Source organism: Bison bison, unplaced genomic scaffold, assembly GCF_000754665.1.
Source record: "Bison bison bison isolate TAMUID 2011002044 unplaced genomic scaffold, Bison_UMD1.0 scf7180017864250, whole genome shotgun sequence".
In the NCBI taxonomy this organism is placed as follows: domain Eukaryota; kingdom Metazoa; phylum Chordata; class Mammalia; order Artiodactyla; family Bovidae; genus Bison; species Bison bison.
The window spans coordinates 1748685-1774826 of NW_011494822.1; the positions used below are offsets into that span (position 1 = coordinate 1748685).

At 45.1% G+C, this 26142-nt stretch overlaps 1 protein-coding gene across 2 annotated transcripts in view; it reads left to right on the forward strand.

The window, feature by feature from the left end:
• SEMA5A (sema domain, seven thrombospondin repeats (type 1 and type 1-like), transmembrane domain (TM) and short cytoplasmic domain, (semaphorin) 5A) overlaps positions 1-26136 on the forward strand; it is a 559453-nt gene extending 533317 nt beyond the window's left edge. For both annotated transcript variants that reach the window (XM_010847535.1, XM_010847536.1), the window contains 7 exons: positions 2977-3202; positions 6345-6563; positions 10503-10673; positions 12671-12826; positions 15355-15402; positions 22578-22789; positions 25340-26136. In XM_010847535.1, coding sequence (XP_010845837.1) covers positions 2977-3202; positions 6345-6563; positions 10503-10673; positions 12671-12826; positions 15355-15402; positions 22578-22789; positions 25340-25459 — 1152 coding nt within the window. In that variant the 3' untranslated portion in view covers positions 25460-26136. The remainder of the gene's footprint in view (positions 1-2976; positions 3203-6344; positions 6564-10502; positions 10674-12670; positions 12827-15354; positions 15403-22577; positions 22790-25339) is intronic.
• Positions 26137-26142: the final 6 nt, after the last annotated feature.

The window sequence follows — 26142 nt, forward strand, 5'->3', positions numbered from 1 at the left end:
ACTGTGGGCCTGGACGGTTGGAGACAAGGTCGAAGGCATTCCTATCCCGTGGTCTCCATTTCAAGTGAAAAAAGCACAAACATGTTCTGTCTAGTACTTCACACGATTAGGTTTATTTCACCCATTAGAGCTTTTTTTTTTTTCATTTAAAAAGCAGCATCCAAAAGATGCCATAATAAAAGATGCTATAAGCAAAGGAAATGAAGTCATCTCTCTTCCAGTGTGTGTTTCTGTGGAGATGGGGGCCATCCATGTGGGATGGGGAAGGGATGCAGTAGATATTAAAGTAGGAAAGCAGTGATTACATATTTTCTGTTAAAAGCCTGCAAAGTCACAAAATGAAGAACCTTTGATTATGGTTCTTTGTATAAAATTTTAAAAGATGGACACTGAGTAGAGAAAACTAATTAAATAATTAGAATTGTGACAAAATAAACATTTAAATAGGCTTCCAGTTAAAGCTTCTGGCCTGAATGCACATGGCTACTTTCTGCCCTACCAGACTTCATTTATACAGTATTACTAATACTTTATTTTCAAAGCATACACCAGGCAACACAGTTCTTACTGTGTCCAAATATCTGATGAGGAGGGGGTACGAATGCATGACAAGTTCATAGAGACTAGAAAACCATCCCCACAAAACAGGAGAGCCCTTGCCTCGGGCCGGGAAGGAACTGGCCACAAGACAGAAATTAATCAGTTTTCCACAACAGTCACCTATGGGTAGTGTTCATCTAGCAACGAGTGTAAACACTGGATTTTGATCTAAGCAAAAATTCAGCGTGACTGCATTGAGATGACAGGAGGTGAGAAAGCTGCATCAATGTTGGAGTCATGGAATGAGAAAGAAAGAAAGTGAAGTCACTCAGTCGGGTATGACTCTTTGAGACCCCATGAATGGTAGCCTACCACGCTCCTCCATGCATGGGATTTTCCAGGCAAGAGTACTGGAGTGGGCTGCCATTTCCTTCTCTAATGCAGAGTGAGGGTAAGGAATAAAAATTGAAATCCTTTTCCCATGGTACATGGTTAATAGATGATGCCTGTTACTGGAAAATTCTCGTTGTTAGCTCTAAGGGATAAACATCTAGATATTCAACTGAAAGAGATGGAGGAAAGGACAGAATTTTTGTTGTTCTTGAGTCGCTAAGTCGTGTCTTTTTGTGACCCTGTGTACTGCAGCACTCCAGGCTTCCCTGTCCTTTACTATCTCCCAGAGTTTGCTCAAACTCATATACATTGAGTCAGTGATGCCATCCAGCCATCTCATACTCGGTCATCCCCTTCTCCTCCTGCCTTCAATCTTTCCCAGGATCAGGGTCTTTTCCAGTGAGTCAGCTCTTCACAAAGTATTGGAAATTCAGCTTCAGCATCTGTCCTTCCAGTGAATATTCAGGACTGATTTCCTTTAGGATGGACTGGCTGGATCTTCTTGCAGTCCAAGGGAGTCTTAAGAGTATCTCCAACACCGCAGTTCAAAAGCATCAATTCTTCAGCTCTCAGCTTTCTTTATAGTCCAACTCTGACATCCATACATGACTAGTGGAAAAACCATAGCTTTGACTAGATGGACCTTTGTTAGCAAAGTTATGTCTCTGCTTTTTAATATACTGTCTAGGTTAGTCACAGCTTTTCTTCCAAGGAGCAAACACTCTTTAATTTCAGATGGCTGCAGTCACCATCTGCAGTGATTTGGGAGCCTAAGAAATTTAAATCTGTCGCTGTTTCCATTGTTTCCCCATCTATTTGCTATGACATGATGGGCCTGGATGCCATGTTTATTATGAAAAATTTACTATCTCTCGTAATAAATGTTAGAAAGCTACTTTACTCCCATTTGATATGTATTTTTAAAATTAATAAAATTGTTTTAAAAATGTGGCCATCATTGAGTGTGTTGCATGTTGTAGGTCTTCTCTCTAATGAAACATCCTTTGCTGTCAAAAGGAGGACTTGGGATCTAGTGCTGTGTTCAAGGTCAAACTCTGCACCCCTTAGGTTTGGTCTTGTTTTTGGAGACATAGTGCTTAAAGTTCTTGTCAAATAATTAGACCTAGACGTATGGTCCTAAACTGCACCACCCACAGCTGCATGGCCCACTTGCCTGGGTCCTCCCACCTTTGCTTGTTGGAGGAGGCACCTGGCAGTGAGGAAAGGGAGCTGAGACTGAGAAAAACCATTACCTTGTGGAAATTTCTTATAGACTAAAAGTTATCATGTATTGTGTTATCAACTGGATAGCTACCTTTCTAACACTTTGAATCTGTGATCCAGAGCTTAAGCTATTCATAAATCTCAAATCAAACACATTATCATCCTAAAAACAAATATATTGGTTCCATCATTTTAATTAACTATAATCTTAAAAAACAAAAACAGCTAAACCTATCAGAATAAACAGCATTTTCAGTGATTATTAAGTGAAAGGAAGATGATTTGGGGGATCACCATTTTTGTTGCTGTGCTCAGTCTCTTCAGTTGTGTCTGACCCTGTGTGACCCTGTGGACTGTAGCCCGCCAGACCTCTCTTGCCATGGCATTCTCTAGGCAAGAATACTGGAGTGGGTTGCCGTTTCCTTCTCCAGGGGATCTTCCCGACCAAGGGATCGAACCCACACCTCTTATGTCTCATGCATTGGCAGACAAGTTCTTTATTATGAGCACTGCCTGGGAAGCCCTTTCACCATCTTTATTCGCTTTCAGTAAATGTAATTATAGGTACCATTTTTATTCGCATACAATAACATTTATTGTCTCATTCTCATTGTTGATGGGGAAACTGTGCATATTCCTTTGCAGTTAACTTCTCTTAAATGCCTAATTTGACCCAAAAAATGTGCTTTTAACTTTGTAGAGTGGCTGGTGGGTCTCAGGACCTGAAGTTTAAAGAATCCTGTCTTTCACCTAAGGAAGGAAGCACTAGGCTCTGTTTCTGCAGTATGATAAGTGCATGTCATGCATTTTCTCTCCCAGGAGTACCAGCCTTGTAACACCAACCCATGCCCTGAGCTGAAAAAGACCACGCCCTGGACTCCCTGGACGCCCGTCAACATCTCTGACAATGGGGGTCACTACGAGCAGCGATTTCGGTACACGTGCAAAGCCCGTCTGCCTGATCCAAACTTGCTGGAAGTGGGAAGACAGAGAATTGAGATGCGGTACTGCTCTAGTGATGGAACCAGTGGCTGCTCCACCGACGGTGAGTCAGCGACTCCATAGGGACTGACCTGCTTCCAGGGACAGGCATTCTGTCTCCTCTCCAAGTTCATAGAATCGTTGCGGGGGGTGGATTTTTCCTGTTCATTATGGCTTAGCCATGTTTATAACAATGATCTCTCTACATCAGAACTGACTTTATAGCGAACTGGTGGGAAAGACTCTTACTATAAATATTCAGTTGCATGTTGGGGTGGTTCCCTGACTCCGTCCCTCAAAATAGCACCATATTTATAATGAGTTCAGAAAAGTTTATGGGAGATTCATTTAGTATCAGAATATATACTGAAGAAACCTCTGCATTCTTCCATCACCACTTTTATTCACACACAATTATATATATTTATCATTGTTGATGTCAGAGACTGTACAGATCCCTTTGCAGTTGGCACTGAAATTTAACCTGCAAATAAAGCTTTTCCTTTTTTTACTCCCCAAATGGGACAAAGACAAAGGAAGTGCATATCTGTGTTTATATCTATGAAAGAATCTTTCTGCTAAAAAAGGCAGTATGTGAGAATCCTTTAATACTCTTTGAAACTGCTTTCCCCCTTATAATTGTATAAATCCCTTCAATGCCGTATGACTTATGTAGGGAGAGCACTAAGGTAGATGGGATGATCCACTCTCTGCCGGGTTCTGCCACTGAATGGTCACCTCCCGCCACTAATGCCACTCCTGCCTGTACCCAGCGGGCAACTCACTAGCTCCCTCTGGGGCTCAGGTGTCTCAACTACAGAAAAGGAAGTGAGGTTGGCCATCCCAAAGAGATTCATTTCTGCTTCTGTCTTCATCTCTCCTCTAATGCTCATCTGATTTAAGAAAATCAGTGCAATGTTAAAAAGAAAATAAGATGGTTCTTGAAGCAAGATGATGAGAACAGTAGAGTCATATCTTACACTGGGCCTGCTTGAACATTTCTTACACTTTTTCGTTTACGATTCTGTTATTCTCCCAATGTGACTGTGGTAGAGAATACACAGTCACCATCAACATCATTTATAGGTTCAGAGTGATTGGCCTTGACGGACCACAGAGCTGATGAGTCGCCATGTTGGGCTTGCCGTGGGTGGGATAAGCTTATGGAGGCGCCATGAGTCTGCTCCTGCTTTGTCACAGGGCTGCACTCACAAGGAGCGGCTCTGAGTGAGGGTCACCAGCTACCTGTAGGTCTCAGATCTCCATTCCTCCTCCTGGAGCTGCCAGCCTGGATGCTTTGGGGCTCAAAAGTTGCCCTCAAGAGCCACTCCCAGTCATATTTCCACTGACATTAACTGTCTCCTGACCTCACACCATTCTGTTCCCTGTAGTTCAGCAGCTATACAAGTTGTTCATTGTTTCTTGGTGGGGAAGGGGGCGGGAAGTCTACCATAGTGAAGTATTTTATTTGAATAAGTATACACTTTAAGTCAAATGAATAAAAACTACCTACCTAAAAAATCAAGCAACATGATATGCATTCTGATTCATTATAAAATCCTACTTTAGTGAGAAAGAAAGATAGGTGATGGAATACCAAGAAATAGATAACTGAAGACCCATTTTAGATATCTACATACCACAAGGGATGGTCTTATGATCTCAAGGTAGGGTTCTGAGATAAAATACAAAATGTGCAATTTAATATGAATTTCAGATATTTTTCAAAAATTACTTTAGTATAAGTATGTTCTATGCACTTCCCTGGTGGCTCAGATGGTAAAGAATTTGTCTGCCATGCATAAGACCTGGGTTTGATCCCTGGGTTGGGGAGATCCCCTGGAGAAAGGAATGGCAACCCACTCCAGTATTCTTGTCTGGAGAAGTCCATGGACAGAGGAGCCTGGTGAGCTATAGTCCATGGGATTGCAAAGACTTGGACATGACTGAGCAACTAACACACACATGTTCCATGTGTCTTTTTTTAAGATAGGTATATCCCATGCACTTAGATACATATTTATACTAAAATATTATTTGTTATTTATCTGAAACTAATATTTAACTGGGCTTCCTGTATTTTATTCACTAAATCTGGCAACCCTGTCTTCAATTCAGTCACGTATTCCTTTGTTTCAGAGCAGGCTGTGAACTTAATTCTTATGACATCAAAGATAAAAAAGAGAAAATGAATGACATTGTTTCTTTATTCTCTTTTCTGAACATATATTTTTTTAATCCTTCCTTTCTCATATATATATAAAACCAACATTAACATTCATTTTAATGATAGTAATATAAGCTAAGGAAAATTTTTATATACATTTTAAAAAGACATCTTACCTTTCCTCTAAAAGTATATTGTGGGCATAGTTTTAAAAATACTTCATCCTTCTGTGTCTTAGTGGCTTCAAGTTCTAATTACCAGCCACGCATCTTGGTGTTGATACCCTGAGAATACAGAATTGGACTTGTTTGGCTCCTATCACACAAAACAAGGCTAAATTGTGTGTTCTGTATTGATTAACCACAAAGGACTGTCTCATCAGAGAAATAGGTTTCTCATCCATTTTCTCTGAAGAGCACCCCACATAGGTTTCTGAGCCACAGATTTTAAGTAAGCAACCAAGAAGCCTAGAACCATCCATACTTGTCTGCCTCCTCACACCCAGAACCTCATGGCATACTTTGAGAGTTTTTTGTTAAAACCCATGTCACCCTGCTTCCATTTGAGAAAATGACTGAGTATTTCTTAATATTTTAAGGCAGTAGACATGTTCATCAAAATAATCACAAATTGCACAAGGGCAATTTGTTGCAGAATTCGCAATGGAAGTGAGAAGGCTGTATTTTCTTTGAAAGAAGTTTCTCAGAACAATAAGTGATCTATTACCAAAAAAAAAAAAAGAAAGAACTCTGTTATTGTACAAGGACTTTGCCACATTCACAAATCGAGGTCTTATTTGCACTATTATTTAATAGCAACTGTGGAGATAGAAGACTTGAATTATAGGAGATTATCAGGCAAACTGCAATTTTATTTTTATTTCGTTTTTCGCTTCTGCAGTGTAAAAATTGTTCCACGGATACTTGAGAATGTAGTTACAGAGGCAGAGCAGAGAGTGGCTGCAGAATGAGAGTTAGTTTGGACTCTGGTTACTCTAAGAGCTCCTGACTGAATCACACTTGGGCCATTTCCTTGGCAGGCCTGTCGGGCGATTTCCTGCGGGCAGGGAGATACTCAGCCCACACCGTTAACGGGGCGTGGTCGGCCTGGACGTCGTGGTCACAGTGCAGCCGAGACTGCAGCCGGGGCATCCGGAACCGGAAGCGTGTCTGCAACAACCCGGAGCCCAAGTTCGGGGGCATGCCTTGCCTGGGCCCGTCCCTGGAATACCAGGAATGCAACATCTTGCCCTGCCCAGGTGAGCAGGTCCCGAAATCTGGAAAAACTGAAACATCAAGGTCTTGGAAGACCTTCTCATCCGTCTTCCCTGGCTTTATGTTTGAGGTATAACTTGTGATAGATAGGTGGATACAGACACAGGTGTGGATGGAGGTGTAGATACAAAAATTGTGGACTTCCCAGGTGGCTCTAGTGGTGAAGAACCCACCTGCCAATGCAGGAGACATAAGAGATGCTGATTAATCCCAGGGTCAGTAAGAGCCTCTGGAGGAGGTCATGGAAACCCACTCCAGTGTTCTTGTCTGGAGAATCCCATAGACAGAGGAGCCTGGTGGGCTACAGTCCATAGGGTTACAAGAGTGGGACACAACTGAAGTGACATTGCATGCACACACACATAGATACAGGTGTAGCTATAGATACAGATTTCCTTGGAGGAAGGCATGGCAACCCACTCCAGTATTCTTCCTGGAAAATCCCAGGGACAGAGGAGCCTGGCGGGCTACAGTCCATGGGGTCTCAAGAGTCAGACATGACTGAAGTGGCTTAGCACAGCACAGCATAGACATAGGTTAGGTACATAGACGTTGATGTGGAAGTAGGTGCAGGTGTAGACGCAGACATAGATGTGAGTATACATATCAGTTTAGATACATGGATGTAGAGATGATCTTCCAACTTCCTTGCTATAAAGACAAATATAACCTAGACCAGATTATGTTCATCTGTTTCTGCTGCTGTTAAAGAAACCGGAACATACTCAGAGCCCCTCTGAGGGATGGTGGGCCCAGGCACTGCACCTCAGGAGAAGCGGGCTGGGCTTCGTCGTCTGGAGAGACGTGTCCTGTCCTTGACACGGGAGGCTGGCCCCTCCCAGCCTGTGACGGGCCCAACCCCCCAGAACTGGCCTCCCTTCATACCGCAGAGCCTTCACCAGAGTGCCAGTTAACAGGGCTGGCCCCCATGGGGCCTGCCAAGCCCGCCCCCAGGTGCCCTGAGCTGACAGGTGTCCACCTTCTCCTGAGTTCAGTCTTCTAAACGTGCAGCGCCTCTCCGGCAGGCCCACTGGAGGTGCGCTGTCGGAGTCTCCTCCCTGAGTCCACGAGTTCCTGCACAAGCGCAGGGTCAATAAATGAGCTGCAAGGGCCCCACGCAGGGTGTTGTGCACTGACACAGCTCCAAAGGCTCTCTGTCGTCTTTGATGCTCTGACCATCTCTGCCTTCTTCCTGCCCTGGCTCTGAGTGCAGCTGTGTCACCTTGATCGCTTCCTCTGGCCTTCCCACATCAGAGCAGCTTTCATTTAACCCCATGCTGCATGGCCATCCTGCGTGCTGGGCTCTGGGGTTTTGTATCCTGCCTTCGACTTTGTCAGAGTAACCACCCAAGGAGGGTGACCATCTCACTCCTGACCATGCCCTCAGCTCCCAGTGAGCCTGGCACACGCTCCAAAGAGCTGCAGTGATGGTTGTTGAAGGATACGAAAATAAGCAGTTTGTTACTTGATCTTCCTTTTTTAAATTCATTCAGTTCTTCAGCAGACATTTTTGATAACCCACTCTGCATTATTTACTGAATATAAAAAGGCTCGGGCTTTCCTGGTAGCTCAGCTGGTAAAGAATGCCCCTGCAATGCAGGAGACCTGGATTTGATCCCTGGGTCGGGAAGATCCCCTGGAGGAGGGATGGGCTACCCACTCCAGTCTTCTTGGGCTTTCCTGGTGGCTCAGACAGTAAAGAATCGCCCTGCAGTGCAGGAGGCCTCAGTTGCATCCCTGGGTTGGCAAGATCCCCTGGAGGAGAGCATGGTAACCCACTCCAGTATTCTTGCCTGGAAAATCCCCATGGACAGAGGAACCTGGCAGGCTACAACCCATGGAGTCGCAAAGAGTCGGACACGACTGAGGGACTAATCACAGCACAGCACAGAGAAAGACTCAGTGACCTGGTCCAGGTTGGAAAGGAACTTAAGAATTTAGTGAGGAGGCATCCTGTGAACAATGACAGCCTAGTAGGTCACCAGCTGTTCCGTTGATGACAAGGTGCGGTGGCTACCTCAGCCAGGGACCCACTGAGCTGGAATCAGGGCAGCTGTACCGAGCAGGCTGCCCCTGGGCTGAGTCCTCAGGGCCACATGCGAGTAGGCCATATAGACAAGCAGGGGTGGGAAATAAGGGGTCGTGCTAAGTATGGTGCACAGGGTTTTTAAAGGCACAGAAGCCTGCATCTGTAGCATCTTTTTCAGTTGGTTAAAAAAAGTTTTTCCTGGATTCCTTAAGCCAGGAACTGGCTTGCAACAGTACTTAGACAGCATCTGTTAGATGGACAGATGGATGGATGATGAGCGAATTGTGGGCGGATGATGGATGGATGGATGATGAGAAGATGGTGGGCGGATAGTTGGGTGGGTGAATAAACATGTACATTAAACTTAATATACAGTCCCTAGCTTTGTAGTGGGGGCTCCTAGTCATGTTCCTGCTCCTCCCGCTACTTTGCACTTCCTAGACTATCTCTGCCTAAATTTCTCCAGCCTCAGGAGACTCTTCCCTCCAAACTACCCAGCTTTCTTGGCTGAGCCATGCTGAGGGGCTGGGAAAGGTCACGTCTTTCCCACAGCCCCAGTGTGGAGAGTCAAAGGGCTCTTCCTCCCCCAGGGGGCCAAGAGGGAACCCGAGGGGCCACATGATTAGATTAGCATCTGTGCTGTAAAGAGAGGCCGGGAGGCAGCATGAGAAAGTCAGGACCCCTCGCCCACACCACCTCCCCGGACTCCAGACACAAGCCCTGGCTGCCGTCGGCAGAATGTGCAGACTCCTGCAGATTCTTGGGTGCTGCCCAGGCCCTCAGGTGCTAGGCTGGGGTCCGTCTCAGATACGTCCCATCATTGTGACCTAGTGGCTGGTTTTATTTTTGTGGATCTGCTGGTCAAGCCAACACTTTGTATACATAACCTTGTTGTATTGCAATAGCTCTTTTGAAAGCCAAGATTCCCTAGAGGGCTGTGAAAACATTCAGAGTGGCCCTCTTACTTTCCACTTGGGAGGGTACAAGTTCAGGGGCTAAGTGGGGCGAATGCTGATTCTCTCTCCCGCCTCCTAGAAAATTCCTGACACGACACGCAGGATTGAAAGAGCTCGTAGCTTTGCATGCTGAGCTGCTCAGCTGGCTATGGGCTATTTTTGCCTCAACTAGGACTCTTCCCTTTCTATGAATTTACTCCTCCTCCATCCTCTTGGGTCCACAAAGGGGTGCTGTATTTTATTTTAAAATGAGTTTTCTCATTATGGGCTTCCTTGGTGGCTCAGGGGTAATCCACCTGCCAGTTCAGGAGATGTGGCTTTGATCCCTGGGTTGAGAAGATCCCCCAGAGAAAGAAACAGCAACCCATTCCAGTATTCTTGCCTGGGAAATCCCATGGACAGAGGAGCCTGGCGGGCTACAGTCCATGGGGTCAGACATGACTTAGCCACTAAATAACCACAGTGTTCTGTCTATAACATATATTAGGCGCCTGTGGTGTGCTAAGAACACTTATTGCTTCTCTGTCCGTGAAATCCTGAAGTCCACTCTTTGTTCAGTAAACTGCAAGGAACACAAAGGGAGCCTAAGACTTTGGTTTTGTCCTGTGTGGTTGGCAGCAGTGAGCGGTAGCTGGAGCTTCACCTGAACAGCTACAGAACCAGGTTCAAGGTCAGCCCCAGAGGCTGGATTTTGTTCTACAGACATACACGCGTTCCTCGATCACCCTTACGCTTGCATGTTCCATGCTTAGAAGTATTTCCTGCAAGAATTGAGAGGAACTGAGGAAGCATGGGGAGGAATGTGGGAGACCCCATATGCCCTCCTGTGATGGTCCATGGTGTGCCCGACGCGTTCCCGCGGTGCAGACCCTGGGCAGCCCCACCAGCTCGGTCAGATGTGGGTTTCAGAAGCGCTGTGGTTTTCTGCCCCTTCCCAGTGGATGGCATGTGGTCTTGCTGGTCCTCCTGGTCCACGTGCTCGGCAACGTGTGGAGGGGGACACTACATGAGGACACGCTCGTGCACAAACCCAGCCCCCGCCTACGGAGGTGACATCTGCCTGGGACTGCACACAGAGGAGGCGCTCTGCAACACGCAGCCCTGCCCCGGTAAGCAGCCCCTCCCTGCCCAGCGCAGAGGACAGGGCGATTTTGGCCTTCCCCTTGGTAAAGACTGCCCTCAATGCAGGAGATCCCGGTTCGATCCCTGGGTCAGGAAGATCTGCTGGAGAAGGGAGAGGCTACCCACTGCAGTATTCTTGGGCTTCCCTTGTGGCTCAGCAGGAATCCGCCTGCAGTGCGGGAGACCTGGGTTAGATCCCTGGGTTGGGAAGATCCCCTGGAGAAGGGAACTCCAGTATTCTGGCCTGGAGAATTCCATGGACTATACAGTCCATGGGGTGCAAAGAGTCGGACACGACTGAGCGGCTTTCACTTTCCCTTTTCGCTCTGTTGGCGGAATGGTGAAATTGACAGAAGTGTGTCTCAGGAAGACTAAAAGAGGGGACACAGCGGTGCCACAGTGTTGCCCGTGAAGTGACTTCATAACACGTTGTTCTGCTAATATGATGGAATCATTCTCACCATGCCATGGTTGCAGAACTAGCAACAGAAACTGGTGATGACCAAGCATTCTTAAAATATTTAAGCTGGTAATGGGTACTGAGGGGCTTCCCCTCTGGCTCAGTGGTAAAGAATCCACCTGCCAATGCAGGAGATGTGGGTTCAATCCCTGGGTCGGGAAGATCCCTGGAGAAGGAAATGGCACCCACTCGAATATTCTTGCCTGGGAAATCCCATGGATGGAGGAGCTTGACAGGCTACAGACCATAAGGTCACAAAGAGTCATACATGACTGAGTGACTGAGCAGGCAGGCAAGGAATGCGAACTGACATTTTGTTGCTGAGAATCAGGGTGGGAATCAGAGAGCCTTTATGGAGTGGCTTTCACGGGAATCCCCCCAGGGCCGTAGGCGTGGGTTCCGGGCTCCAAGGCTGGGCGGCCGAGGTGCCCAGTGGACACCCTGCAGAGCCTTCCCCATCCAAGAGTAGTTCACTTTTCTAACATAGAGGGACCACTTGGAGTGAAAATGAGACACTCTCCTCTGAATCTGACTTAAACTTTGAAACACACTAACGTGTGTGTATGTGTGTGTGTGTGTGTTTTTAACTAGCTCCAGAATATTTTCCATGCAGGTTTCCTATATATTGAGAAGTGTTTAGAAACTGTATCCTCAGTCAGTCCAAAAGCAGTTACTTTACACATTTCTCAGGAAATACTGTACCCTTTACAATCGATCAAAACACAAGTTTGGTTTCCAGATTTTCCCTGAACTGCAAAGAGGATACTTACATTTAAAAAGGAAGAAAAAAGCAAAGTGTGTACTAACAATATTTTTATATTATTAATATTTCAGAAATATTATTGAGAGTTCATTTTTTTTAAACTCCTCACTTAAAATGCGTATTAATCCTCTCTTTTCACACATCTGTGTACCTGGGCAAATTTAACAAATCCTAGGGAATCTCCTCCTCTGGGGTAAAGTGACCTTAGCTGGCTCATCTTTTGACCTTGACCCAGACTTGTTCATGGATCTTTGGTGCTTCAGGCACAGTAAACACGGGATAGAACGAATTCTACCTCAAGTGCCGCCTGCCAGTGGTGTACTGACTCTGCAGGGCTGCTTTCATAACAGAAAAGAAAGTATTAGTATGTGTAGTAGCTTGAACCCCCTTCAGCAGCCAAGACTTTCTCATTAACGTCAGTTCTCTTGCCTGGGTGCTGAGACCTGTAGAAATTCTCCAGGGACGTATGTGAGTGTGAATGATCCTGCAGGATAGTGTCTAACATTACTTTAGAGCATTAAAATAATGTGTGTTTTAGAAAGTGTACTCTAAGCACATTATTTCTAATCAAAGGTATATGAGTTCTTTGATTCATGCTCCAGTGTGTTTTATTTACCGAACTTGGTCATGAGATATGAGTCTATCTTATTTGTAAACTATAAATATCGTATGCAAACTCAATGTCGGTAAGCTGCCAGGCTTCCAGGTTGGTGGATGTTAATGGTCTTGTTGCCTCATCTCGTCTCCTCGGGCCCCTGCAGAGAGCTGGTCGGAGTGGTCAGAGTGGTCAGAGTGTGACGTGGCTGGAGTCCAGGTCCGTGTCCGCCAGTGCGTCCTTCTGTTCCCCGTGGGCAGCCAGTGTTCCGGAAACACCACAGAAAGCCGGCCCTGCATTTTTGATTCCAACTTCATTCCAGGTAAGGGGGCAGAGATGCTTATTAGTGTGAACAAAATCACTTCTGATGTTTCAGGAGGAAATGATTCATGGGTAGGAGTTTTAACTGCTCTTTGAGGTTCTGTTTGGTAAAACAAGAGATCATTCAATCAGTTCTTATGGTTTCAAGGTGGTTATGAATTTGTGGGAGTTCCCAGGTGGTGTAGTGGTAAAGAACCCATCTGCCAATGCAAGAGATATAAGAGATGCAGGTTCTATCCCCGGGTTGGGAAAATCCCCTGGAGGAGGGCATGGCAACCCACTCCACTTTTCTTGCCTGGCGAATCCCATGGACAGATGAGCCTGGCAGGCTACAGTCCACAGGGTTGCAAAGAGTAGGACACAGCTGAAGTGATGTAGCATGCACACACACATAGATACAGATGTAGACGTAGATACGGATGTAGGCGTAGACATAGATGTGGATACAGGTGTAGATGCAGATGCGTGCATGCAGATAGAGTAGACACAGATATAGATGTGAGAGTTGGATGTAAGACACAGATGTATAGATAGGGTGTGGACATAGATGGGGCTTCCCAGGTGATGCCAGTGGTAAAGAACCTGCCTACCAATGCAGGAAACATAAGAAGTGGTAAAGAACCCACTCCAGTACTCTTGCCTGGAAAATCCCATGGGCGGAGGAGCCTGGTAGGCTGCGGTCGCTCAGTCGGTCCGACTCTTCAAGACCCCATGGACCAGAGCCTACCAGGCTCCTCCACCCATGGGATTTTCCAGGCAAGAGTACTCCAGTGCGTGAAAGTGACAAGTGAAAATGAAGTTGCTCAGTCGTGTCCGACTCTTAGCGACCCTATGGACCACAGCCTACCAGGCTCTTCCATCCATGGGATTTTCCAGGCAAGAGTACAGGAGTGGGGTGCATTGCCTTCTCCGGAAGCGACTTAGCAGCAGGAGACGTAAGAGATGCTGATTAATCCCTGGATCTGGAAGGTCCTCTGGAGGGCATGGCGTGGATATAGACAGAGATACAGGTTTCCCTGGAGGAGGGCGTGGCAGCCCACTTCACTGTTCTTGCCTGGAGAATCCCATGGACAGAGGAGCACAGTGGGCTACAGTCCTTGGGGTCGCAAAGAGACAAAACCGAAGCAGCTTAGCAGGCATGCACACATGCATGGATTTGTGGGTAATGCAGTTGGAGACTTGAATTTAGGCCATGAGTTTTAAGATTTTTTAAGCACGATATCTTCTACAATTTATTGACTATAACACAGTTTGTTCAAAAAATGAAAATAGATTGTTTTTTTTTTTTAAATATTAGATTAAGTGCTTTGGCCATGCTGTGCATATTTTTTTGCACAGAGAAAAGAGGACCGTTCTTTTCATGTAATCTTAGTATATTTGGGAAAATGGAAACCGATCCTTATTCTCGTCTTAGAGAAGAGGTTGGCTGGCCCTTTGGCTACAGTCCTTTCCATGTGAAATCAATGTTTGGTTAATAGTGATAGCTTATCACCCATCACATGCTCACCCAGGCACCGGCTGTTGTTCAGTCACTCAACTGTCTGATTCTTTGCGACCCCATGGACCGCAGTACAGTGGGCCCCCCTGTCCTCCACTGTCTTCCAGAGTTCACCCAAGTTCATGTCCATTGAGGTGGTGATACCATCTAAACACCAAACCAAAAGGCATGGGCTAGATACTTACAAAATATTTCACATATTTCTACCATGTCCCTTAGGACTCTGACATGGACCAAAAGCAGAGAGTAACCTCTTAAAAGGTTGCAATACAGAATACCTTGTTTTCCCCTAAAGGAAAATGTAGTCGTGTTTTAGAGAAAGTTACCTTAGGCCTCCTAAGGCACCTCAATCTTCCACCGTCTAGAACTGCAGGAGTGTTTATTATTGTTTCCTTTTCAACCATAGACATATTTTTAATTCTTGCTATTGAATGAAAAATCAGGAGCATTTCTGGACTCCTAAAATGGTGTGTATCCTTGGGAGTTAAACATTTAGGTGGATCTCTCCTTTTATTGGCATCCTACTTGTGGGTTTCACATAAGCATGGAAGACAGCATGAATGAGCTCTGAGTAGGAAAATTATTTGTTGAGGCAATTTCTTTTGAGCTCTAGTGGAATGGTCTCCTCCCCAGGGAATGTGACAACACTGGTTTTGATGAGACAAAAGATCTGAGGCAGAAACCAGGGAGGCAGACGCTGCAGTGTTCCACAGAGAGCAGAATACATTGTAACAGAAAATCTGCACAAACTCCACCCTTGTTTTGAAACAAGTGCCCTGATTTCAGTCTGGGAGACCATAGTATTCTCTGTTGCTGTAATGAATCTCACTCCTTTGCAATCAAGATGACCTTGACCAGATGCATCTCAGGTTGGCTAAAACAAACAAATAATTGTGTTTTTAAAAAAAAATTGATTACGCTTTTCGAAACATTGACTCACATAAAACTCAAAATCATTAGACACTTTGTAAATGAATCATTAATGTGATCTTCCTTCCCTTCATACATTGTGATTGAATCTTTTTTTCCAGAAGTGTCTGTGGCCAGATCCAGCAGCATAGAAGAGAAAAGATGTGGGGGTGAGTTCTGCTTTTTAATTAATTCCTAGTGCATTTCTGATATTTTCCAGTTGTTTCTAATCTCATGTGTTTCATGTGATGTTTCTGCTATTGACCAAGAAAAACAGATTAGAGGAACTCCTCGATCTAAACACATTTTATTTTGGCAGTGAAAATGCAAAGGAGTCCATATTTGATGTCTGCATCAGTGATTCTTACATTGGGTCCTTAGATCAGCAGCATCAGTATCATGTGGGAACTTGATAGAAATGCAGGTTTTCAGGCCCCTTTCAATCTACAGAATCAGAACCTCACTGAGAGGGGTCCGGCTCTGCGGTTTAATAAGGCCCTCAGGTGTTTTTGGTGGATGTAAGCTGTATGATCCAGTGATTCTGGTATTAGCTACAGTTAGATTTCCCACGAGTAAAACAGAATGCAACCATTTTGTTTATATTTATGGTGTAAATCCATGACAGCCAGCCTCAGATCTCCAAAAGGCTGAAGCAATAAAATGATACAGTTTTATTATGGGCGAAAGGTTAGACATATCTCTAGAGATATTTTTCAAACTTCCAGCAACCCTGAATGACAGAAATCGCATTCCTTGGGTCAAATCCATGATGCTTTTGGACTTTCCCGTCTAGTTCTATCCTGTCTGGACTGGAGGGGCTGGCTGTCCACTGATCAGAGTCCAGCCACTCTCCAGCTGCTGTGTGGAGCCAGTACCCAAACACAGGACCAGTGTCTTCCTGTGTGTACGTGCTGACCAGTCTTAGCATAATCTATTCCAGCTGGGAGTCCCAGACAGCTCAGGTCAAAGGTCTTGGGTCTCTCACACTCAGAAAGAAGCTGGATTTTCAGAGGTGTGTTTTGGGGATGTACTTGCGTTATTAAATACACTGATAAAGTCTGTCTACACTGTTACATTCTGTTTACTCAGCCATCTGTTAATCCATTTGTTTTCAGTCGTGTTTACTGAGCACCCACTCTGTTCCAGTTTTGTGAGGGGTGCGTACAGTGGGGACTCTAATAGCTCCAACTCATCTGGAAAGAAATGACATATCCCAGGAGAGCCCTGTGCCTGAGAAGGGTGAAGTCTCAAGTCTGATGTGGGTCAATTCACTGAGTTCACAGACTAGCGACCACTGCCTTGGGATCTGGGCTTCCCCAGTGACTCAGCGGTAGAGAAGCCTCTTGTAATGCAGGAGACACAGGAGACTGGGGTTCGATCCCTGGGTCAGGAAGAGCCCCTGGAGGAGGGCATGGCAATCCACTCCAGTATTCTTGCCTGGAGAATCCCATGGACAGAGGAGCCTGGCGGGCTACAGTCCATAGGGTTGCAAAGAGTCAAACATGACTGAAGCAACTGAGCACGCACACACCTTGGGATCCAGCTACAAGATGAATGTGGGTTGGTTCACAGAAGAATAATTGGCACCTTAGTATTTTTGGATCAGTCACTATATGCTCAACACTGTATCAGATGACAGGAGGTTTCCTATTTCATCCCTGCAAAGTTTGTTCCTGTGGGTGCCGCAGCCCACGGTTCTTTTTGTAAAACCCTTGGCAATAGAGAAGGATTCGGAAGTCAGCGTTTTTCAGGGTATAGACGGCTGATACTGGGCATATACAGTATGACATCCCCGAGGATCTGGGGACCACACTCCATAGTAACCAGTCTGTTTAAAGACCTTGCCATGGAATATGGGTGAAGGGAAGCAGCTAATGAATGCTCCTCCTGGCATTTCTGGTCAGTTCTGCAGCAAACGATCAGGTCCGGTCAGGTCGGGCTTCGCTGCCAGATGAGTGGTGAAAAATCATTTGTGTTCAGAGACTGGTTTTGGGAATTGTAGAGAAGGCATAGCAGCCAGAGCTTTTATCTGCATTTTATAAACAGAGAGACGGTCAGAGAGAAGAGGTTCACAGGAAGTCGAAGTGGAGCTGGGTCTAGATCCAGACGGTGGGATCCCAGTGTGAGTGTTAAGCCCGGAGCACCTTGGGTTTCCAAGATGGCTCAGTGATAAAGAATCTGCCTGCCAAAGCAGGAGATGTCAGTTCAATCCCTGGGTCAGGAAGATCCCCTAGAGAAGGAATTGGCAACCCACTGCAATAATCTTGCCTGAGAAATTTCTTGGGCAGAGGAGCCTGATGGGTTATAGTCTGTGCAGTCACAAAGAGTCAGACATGACTTAGCAACTAAACAACAATCACCACAAGAAAAGAGTCCTGGTGCTGAGTGTCCCACGGGAAGGTGTCTGGGGTCTGCAGCCATAGCATCTCTGTCCAGGCAGCACTCTTAGACAATACCCAGGGTCCCCAGAGTGGCAGAGATTATAGAGAGTGTCCCCATCCTGAGGGATTTCAAGGCAGAATCTGGGTGCAGCCAGCTGATGCTTCTGCAGCATGACTGACCCTGCAGGTGTAACACAAATTCACAAGCCACTTTCCTCAGCTGGCCTTCTCAGGGTAAGATATGGGAGTCCTGCCAAGACCTTGAACATCCAGGAGGACATGACACAGAAGGCCCTTTTGTCTCTCTTACTCTCTTTAGTCGCTCAGTCGTGTCCGACTCTTGCAACCCCATGGACTGTAGCCTCTGTGGAGTGGGTTGCCATTTCCTTCTCCAGGGGATCTTCCCAACCCAGGAATCAAACCTGGGTCTCCTGCATTGCAAGCAGATTCTTTACCAACTGAGCTAGGAGGGACAGAAGGCCCACTTCCATCCTAAGACTCAGCATTTGTGTGTTTGAGCCAGTTCTGCCATATGCTGCACCAAATCAAACCTCAAGGTGCTATTGATTCAGTCATAGAAACTTTAATCACAGTCTTCAAAACTCATTGTTTTGGTCTTAGGCTGCTGACACTGGCACAGCAGAGCAGGTGGGTAAGTGGTCATGTGTGCAGGCGTGCTCCAGATGGTCAGTCGTGTCTGACTCTTTGTGACTCTGTGGACTCTAGCCCTCCAGGCTCCTCTGTCCATGGGATTTCCCAGGCAAGAATAGTGGGGGAGATTACCATTCCCTTCTCCAAGGGATCTTCCTGACCCAGGGATTGAATCCGAGTCTCCTGCATTACAGGCCAATTCTTTACAGTCTGAGCCCCCGGGGAAGCCCTGGGGGTAAGAGGTCAGATGGGGCTAATTGTAGGTGACAAGTAAAAAGCGTTACCTAGCAAGGAGTTTTGAGGATGTTGGGACTTCACAGATAACTTTTTTCAGCTTATTGAAAAATCAGTCAAACTTTACACAGATAATTGGCCAGTTGAGCCCACTGGGTAATTGGTCTCTGTTCCAAATTTACTGAACCAAAACAATAGCAAAAAAGCATATTCAAAGCAAAGTGCCACACTAAGCAGATTCAAGAGATTTAATAGGAACAATTTTTCACTTACACAGAAAAAAATGTAGGCCTCTTGAAAGGTTCTGACTTTGAGAGCTATTTTTAGTTGCATGAGACCCAGAGACTATACGATCATCCTAGGGATGTCAGCTGGCCCAGCCTTCCCCAGGCACCTGCAGGAATGATTCACTTGACTAATGACAAAGTATCTGCATATGGAGAGAGTCATACATCTTCCCCTGTTATAATATAATATGTTACTACTACAGCAGAAGTACTTTTATAAATTTTAAAGTACTGTATTGCCAAAAAAAGAAAAAGCTAACCATCATCTGAGCCTTGGCAAGTCATAATTTTTTGCAATAGTAACATCAAAGATCACTGATCACAGATTACCATAACAGATTATAGCAGTAATAAAAAAAAAAGTTTGAACTATTGCAAAAATTGCTAAAATGTGACACAGAGACACGTGGTGAGCAAATGCTGCTGGAAAAATGGTGCCAATGGACTTGCTAGACAGACAGTCCCCACCAGTCTTCCATGTGTGAAAAGCACAGAATCTGCAGCTGTGCTCTGTCTGCACCATCAGAACCCAGAGCGGCTGTGCCGTGCGTGCTCCCCTCTCACCCTCACTGGCCTTTGTTTACAAGCCGCTGCGTATTTAAGGCTCACCTCCAACTTCTTGTCTGTGTCTTGCCTGTTGTATGGGTCTTGTTCTCTGAATATGCCCACAGGAAGGGCTCCTGTGAACAGTGTTCTCCAAGTTGTGACACTGAGACAACAGATTATTCTCCTTATACTTGAAAGTCAGTTTTGCTGGATATAAAGAATAAAATACCTAGGAATAAATGTACATAAGAAGGCAAAAGATCCATACTCAGAAAACTGTAAGACACTAGTAAAAGACAAACAGATGACATGAACAGATGGAGAGATGTACCATGTTCTTAAATTGGAAAAATCAATATTGTGAAAATGACTATTGTTACCTAAAGGAAACTACAGATTCAGTGAAATCCCTATCAAATTACTAATGGCATTTTTCACAGAATTATAACCAAATTATTTTACAATTTATATGAAAACACAGAAGACCCCAACTAGCCAAAGCAAGTTTGAAAAAGAAAAACAGAGCTGGAGGAATCAGGAGCCCTGACTTCAGGCTATATTACAAAGCTACAGTAATCAGTACAGTATGGTACTGGCACAAAAACAAAACTATAGCTCAATGGATTAGGATAGAAAACCCAGAGAAAAACACCTGCTTCTACAGTGACCTAATCTGTGACAGAGGAGACAAGGATATACAATGAAAAAAAGACAGTCTCTTCAATGAGTGGTGCTGGGACAACTGGACAGCCACGCATAAAAGAATGAAGTTAGAACACTCCCTAACACCTACACAAAAACAAACTCAAAATGGATTGAAGACGTAAACGTAAGACTGGACGCTCTGAAACTATTGGAGGAAAATATAGGCAGCAGAAGTGCTTTTATCCCCACATGGCCTTGACCCTGGAGGGTCTAAATGGCTATAAAGCATTGAGAAATGACAAGTGTGGAGTCCACGCTTGCTTACCTTGAGGGTGGCTTTAGGGTTAGAGTAGAAGCTTCTAATGGTTGCTAGTAGAATGGCCCTTACATACTTAATTCTACTGTCCCAGATTCAGCCCTAAAGGCTTTAGACAAAATCAGAAAACGCCACAGATTTATTTATTCCTTTCACTTTGTTAAACCAGTGACCAAATAATCAAGAAGTGAAAAATTGAGGTGGATGTCAGGGAATGGGTGGTACTGTGGACTGTTCTAGTATCATCCTCCTGGATTATCCAGCCTCAGGTGCTGAAGGCACTGGAGGCCTCTATTAGGAATCATCAGTTTAGAATTTCAGTGGGAGTGGCAGTACATTGGTTATAGCTCACAGGGGACAGAGGAAGAGGCTGCCCTTCTACACCATCTTCATCTACCTTGGGGTGCAAATCCAGTTCCTAGGGCCCCAGAGCCCCAGAATATGGTGTCCAGGAGCAGCAAAGGGGCACAGCTTAGAGGGAGAAGCTTAGAGGGTTTAGAGATGGGTGAAGGATGCTCCACCTGTGCTCTGGATTCCAGGTGAGGCAAAGGCAGCCCTCAGAGTCCTTGGGAAGGAGCCCAGGTGATTAAAGAACAAATATGCCAGGACCTGCTGGGTACAGGGAACAGACTCACAGGTCTTCTCTCCCTGGGGACCTCCCCATGTGGCCCAGTCTTCTCGTCCGGCATCCACAGTGGTACCCAGCAGGCATCTTCAGTGGTCCCATTTGAGTGCAGAGTGGGCAGTGAGAGAGAGGAAGGGTGACACTTGGCATCTGGTGATGCATGAAGGGGACATCTGGGAGGAAAGCTAGATCCTCAGAAGCGCCCTGTGCAATGGAGACACAAGGCCAGTAACCCTCAGGCAACTGGTGAGCCATACATTGCCAAGACAGCAGAAAAGCATTGAGGTCATACTTTGCTTTACCTGAATTTCAGTAATTTCAGCTTCACGGGCACGGCTCAGATGTCATCTTTATTTCCTAAAAGGCTTAAAATTTTGATTGTCGAGTGTTTTACCAACACACAGTGAATATCTTATTTTTTATTTTGTTGTTCTTTCTCAGACATTAAGCAGGCCTTGCTATGCCACTTTGATACCACTCAAACCAATCCTATATTAGAGACATAAGGCCCTATCAGTTCATTTTTTCAATATTTTGTATTTATAACTCAAAATAACTTGAAATGTTATTAAGTAGGAAAAAAACACTGTATAAAAGAGGGTCATTTCATGACCATTAAAAGATCATATTTCTTTGATACAAATCCTTTGTTTCTTTGGAGTAAAGCATTTTACTTATAAGGTCTCCAAAATACAAAGTGAATGAAAAAAATGGTACCTGGGTGACATTTACAACAGACACACACAGCATGTGAGTGTGCCTTGTGTCTCCAAAACATAGTACAGAAATGGTGACAGTCGTTTCCTCTTGGAAATTAAAAAAATTAAAAAGACTTATTCTTGTCTACCCTTATGCACTTTCTAATGTTTTACAATATGTGCATATTCATATTCCAAAAATGTAGTGGAAACATTAAGAATGATGCAATCAGAGCACAGTTTTAAACAATATGAAGCGATAAAGGAGAGGGGAAGTGGTCAGGCTTGCAGGTGAGTGGGGATGGGAAGCAGTGAGATGCATCCTCGCTTTGTTCCCAGGACACAGACAGGCTGTGTGCTGGGGCCCTCAGTCCCTTCAGGAGCATGGAAAACGTGCTCCCTAGGAACCCCAGGAACCACAGATCATGCTGCACTTGAGACAGAAGGACTTTCTTGTTCAAGCCTTTAAAGAGAAAAAATGTCTCTGCTAGGGTGTGTGGGGACGTCCAAAAGACTGGTTATAATCCATAAAAGCATTGACATAAACTACACTGGTCAATGCGGAGAAGTGTTTTGGTAGCAGTGACATTTTATATTATTAAAGATTTTTTTTTCATGGTCCACATAAAGAAAAAGGCTTTATTGAATTTGTTATGATACTGTTTCTGTCTTGTATCTTGTTTCTGTTTTTTTTTTGGGGGGGGGCGGGCAACAAGACACGTAGGATCTTAGCTCCCTGACCAGGGATCAAACCCACAGCGCCCCCCTTAGAAGGCAGAGTCTTAACTGCAAACCACCGGGGAAGTCCCTGGGACACTTCAAAGGAGGGTCTGATGATTTCCTGGTTTTGGAAGGAATGTGGTGCTTTCCCCTTGCATCCTTCTCTTTTCCTCTGAGCCCACTGTGCTGGGGAGGAGTGTGTCCCTTTCCCGGTGGCCTCACTGTGGCTCTTGTCTCCCCAGAGTTTAACTTGTTCCACATGATTGCCGTGGGGCTCAGCAGCTCCATCCTAGGCTGCCTTCTCACGCTGCTCGTCTACACCTACTGCCAGCGGTACCAGCAACAATCCCATGACGCCACCGTCATCCACCCTGTCGCACCCGCCCCTCTCAACACCAGCATAACCAACCACATTAACAAACTGGACAAGTACGACTCGGTGGAGGCCATCAAGGTAAGGATCAGCAGCCACTGCTGTGGCCAGGTATGCCAAGGAGGCAGGTGTTATCCTGGGGGCTGTCGGCAAAACTCAGTGGTGGTGATTCAGGTCATGGGGTGAGGGGCAAGGTGAATGACATCTCTTATTTTTTCCGTTAATTTTTATTTGACATATTGAAAGAGAGTTGATTAGCAGTGTTGTGTTAATTTCAGGTGCACAGCAAAGTGATTCTGTTACATGTACATTTGGTTTCTGATTCTTTCCCATTATAGGCTGTTACAAGATATTGACTATGTTCCCCTGTGCTGCTTCCATGGTGGCTCAGACGGTAAAATCGTCTGTCTGCAGTGCTGGAGACCCGGGTTCAATCCCTGGGTCGGAAAGATCCCCTGGAGAAGGAAATGGCAACCCACTCCAGTACTCTTGCCTGGAAAATTCCATGGACGGAGGAACCTCACAGGCTACAGTCCGTGGGGTCTCAAAGAGTCTGACTTTGCTTTCACTTTTCACTTTGCTTTCACAAGATATTGAATATATTTCCCTGTGCTGCACAGTAAATCCTTGCTGTTTAGTTTGTATATGATGATATATATCTATTAATCCCATACTCCTAATTTATCCCATGCCCACCTTTCCCATTTGGAAACCATAAGTTTATTTTCTATGTTTCTGCTTTGTAAATAAGTTCATTTGTATTATTTTTTAGATTCCACATATAATTGATATCATACGATATTTGTCTTTGTCCGGCGTACTTCACTTAGTATGATCCTGTCTAGGTCTGTGCATGTTGCTGCAAATGCCATCATTTCATTAAGCTACCTGAATTTTGACATTCCTGTGAAGTTCATGGTTCCCCTTAATAGTCCTTAGGGAGTATGTTGATGCCCTGTCTCTCTGCTGTGATGGTTTCATTCAAAATCCAGTTTCTTTCCCACATGGAAAACGGAGTTTCTTCAGCCCTCACAGCTTCAGCTAGTTGGAGGCTCTTATGTCCCAGGATCTGCAGGGGCCTCTCTCATTCCTCTCATCACCATGGGGCCCCCACATGCATAGAGACAGAGCTGGATCCAGCAGCCATCAGCACGTTATACTGATCCATGATAGAGCCAGGAAATGAAGCCCCAAGAATTAATAACACACCCCACACACCTTCTCAGAACCAAGCCCCCAGAGGAGGAGGAACATGTGTTCCCAGGAGCAAGAATCTTCAAGGAGAAACCTCCAGTAGCCAAGAAGGGAGCCCTTCTCCGTGTGATCCCAACCCATCAGCTCACCTGTGATCAGTTGCTTCAAGCATCTGAAGATCATTTAGCTGGTCTCCTCTTCTCACTGAAGATCCAGGAGCCACTTAATCTGAAATCTTGCTGCTCTGAAGGCAAAGTACCGCTGTCCAGGCTCTAATGAGTCTTTCTAGAACTTTCTTATGACTCCTTGGCCAGATAAATCCTGGATGTTTGGGCTCTGCCACCTACCTAACATCTTTTATTTTGAGCCTCTCATAATTTACCCTCTACTTGGGATAGTTCAACAAAAGTACGGGTATGTAAAGTGAAGTGAAAATTGCTCAGTCATGTCTGGCTGTTTGCAACTCCATGGACTGTAGCCAGCCAGGCCCCTCTGTCCATGGGATTCTTCAGGCAAGAATACTGGAGTGGTAAGCCATTCCCTTCTTCAGGGGATCTTCTGACCCAGGGATTGAACCTGGGTCTCCTGCATTGCAGGCAGATTCTTTATCATCTCAACCACCAGGGAGGCCCCAGAGTATGGGTAACTATTCTCTTAGTGAGAAGGAGCTTTTGTGTCAGAAATGGCTGCAGTAGAAACCACCACCACCACAGTCACCTTCCCACAAGTGTAGAAAATGAGAAATTAAGAATCTCATGCATTTATGTAAATGTGTTCCTTCAAAATCTTTTATCAATGTACCATGACAATCCAAAAGCTGCTTATACAGCTACTCAGTTACAAGTGGTAATACTCAAAGTGCTCGTGAATTTGAAATCACTAGAGTCTTAGGTTTCCTGGAGGTTTCAATTTAGGTGTTCTAACTCTTGGAAATTTTCAGACTAAAGTTCAAAAGTAGACTTTCTGAGTAAAGCTCAAAAATAATCTGGACTGAAAAATCTACCGACCTCATCCTAGTTATGAGGCAAGTCCTCAACGAGGAAAATGATGTGCAGAAGCGTGTAAGTGAGAAAAGACATTTGAAAACAATGAAGGCTTAGGGGAGAACTCACATACACACACAGCAGATTTTTGAACAACACTGCCCTTCTTGGGTCCACTTATTTGCAGATTTTTTCAGTATTACTACCGTACTCCACGATAGGAAGTTGGTTGAATCCAGGTGCAGCACTGTGGGTCCGGGCAGACCTCAGACGTGGAAGAACCACACGTATGGAGAGTGGATATAACTTATATTCAGATTTTCAGCTTCGAGGAGGGTCGGTGCCCCGAACACCTGTGTTGTTCCAGGGTCAACTATAATCGTCTCCTGTTATATTCTCTTTCTGAAATACTGCTTACTGAGTACTCGTAAATCTTCTATCTTATATTTTACAGGCGTTTAACAAAAACAACTTGATCCTAGAGGAAAGAAACAAATACTTCAACCCACATCTCACCAGGAAGACCTATTCTAATGCCTACTTTACAGATCTCAATAACTATGATGAGTACTAAGAGCTCTTCTATTTTTGGCTTCATGTAATTCCCCCAGTTCCTTAAGGCCTGTGCTCCGTGACTGCCCATGTCTCCAAGCCTTCAGAGATGGAGTCTGGATACATCTCAAGTGCATTTCAAGCCACTAGTGTCCCATTGCTGCCGAAGAGAAACGTTCTCAAAAGCAACAAAAATCTAAACATGACTGTGAAAATCTGGTCTACAATTCTTGATGATTGTCTTTAATGAGCCATGGTGTGCAGTTTTATTTTGTTTTTATTATGTTCAGTCCACTTTTCGAATAAGTTGGTTGCTTTTTTTGAGCTTTTTCATAACTGTACCACCCACATTGGAAGCAGTCTTTAGAAATATGAACAATCTTCTTGACTCTGAGCATAAATCTTAATGGTGATTTAAGTCAAGAAAGCAGGCACTTTATATGAGAGCCTCCCCACCTCCACATGCTTTATAGTATTGATAAAATGGAGAATATGAATGTGGCCATGCAAGGACTCACCATTGTGGTGATCTCCATCTTCTCATTCTGGATGGTCCTGTGTGTGTTTGGACTTGGAACGCTTCTCTCCTGAGGACGCCCGGGGATTCAGCCTGGCTGGCATCTGTGGAGGTGCAGGTACGCGATGTGAGGTCTCCACCCTCAGCCTTGCTGCCATTGCTGTGGTGTTCCCAGGGGAAGTGAGTGT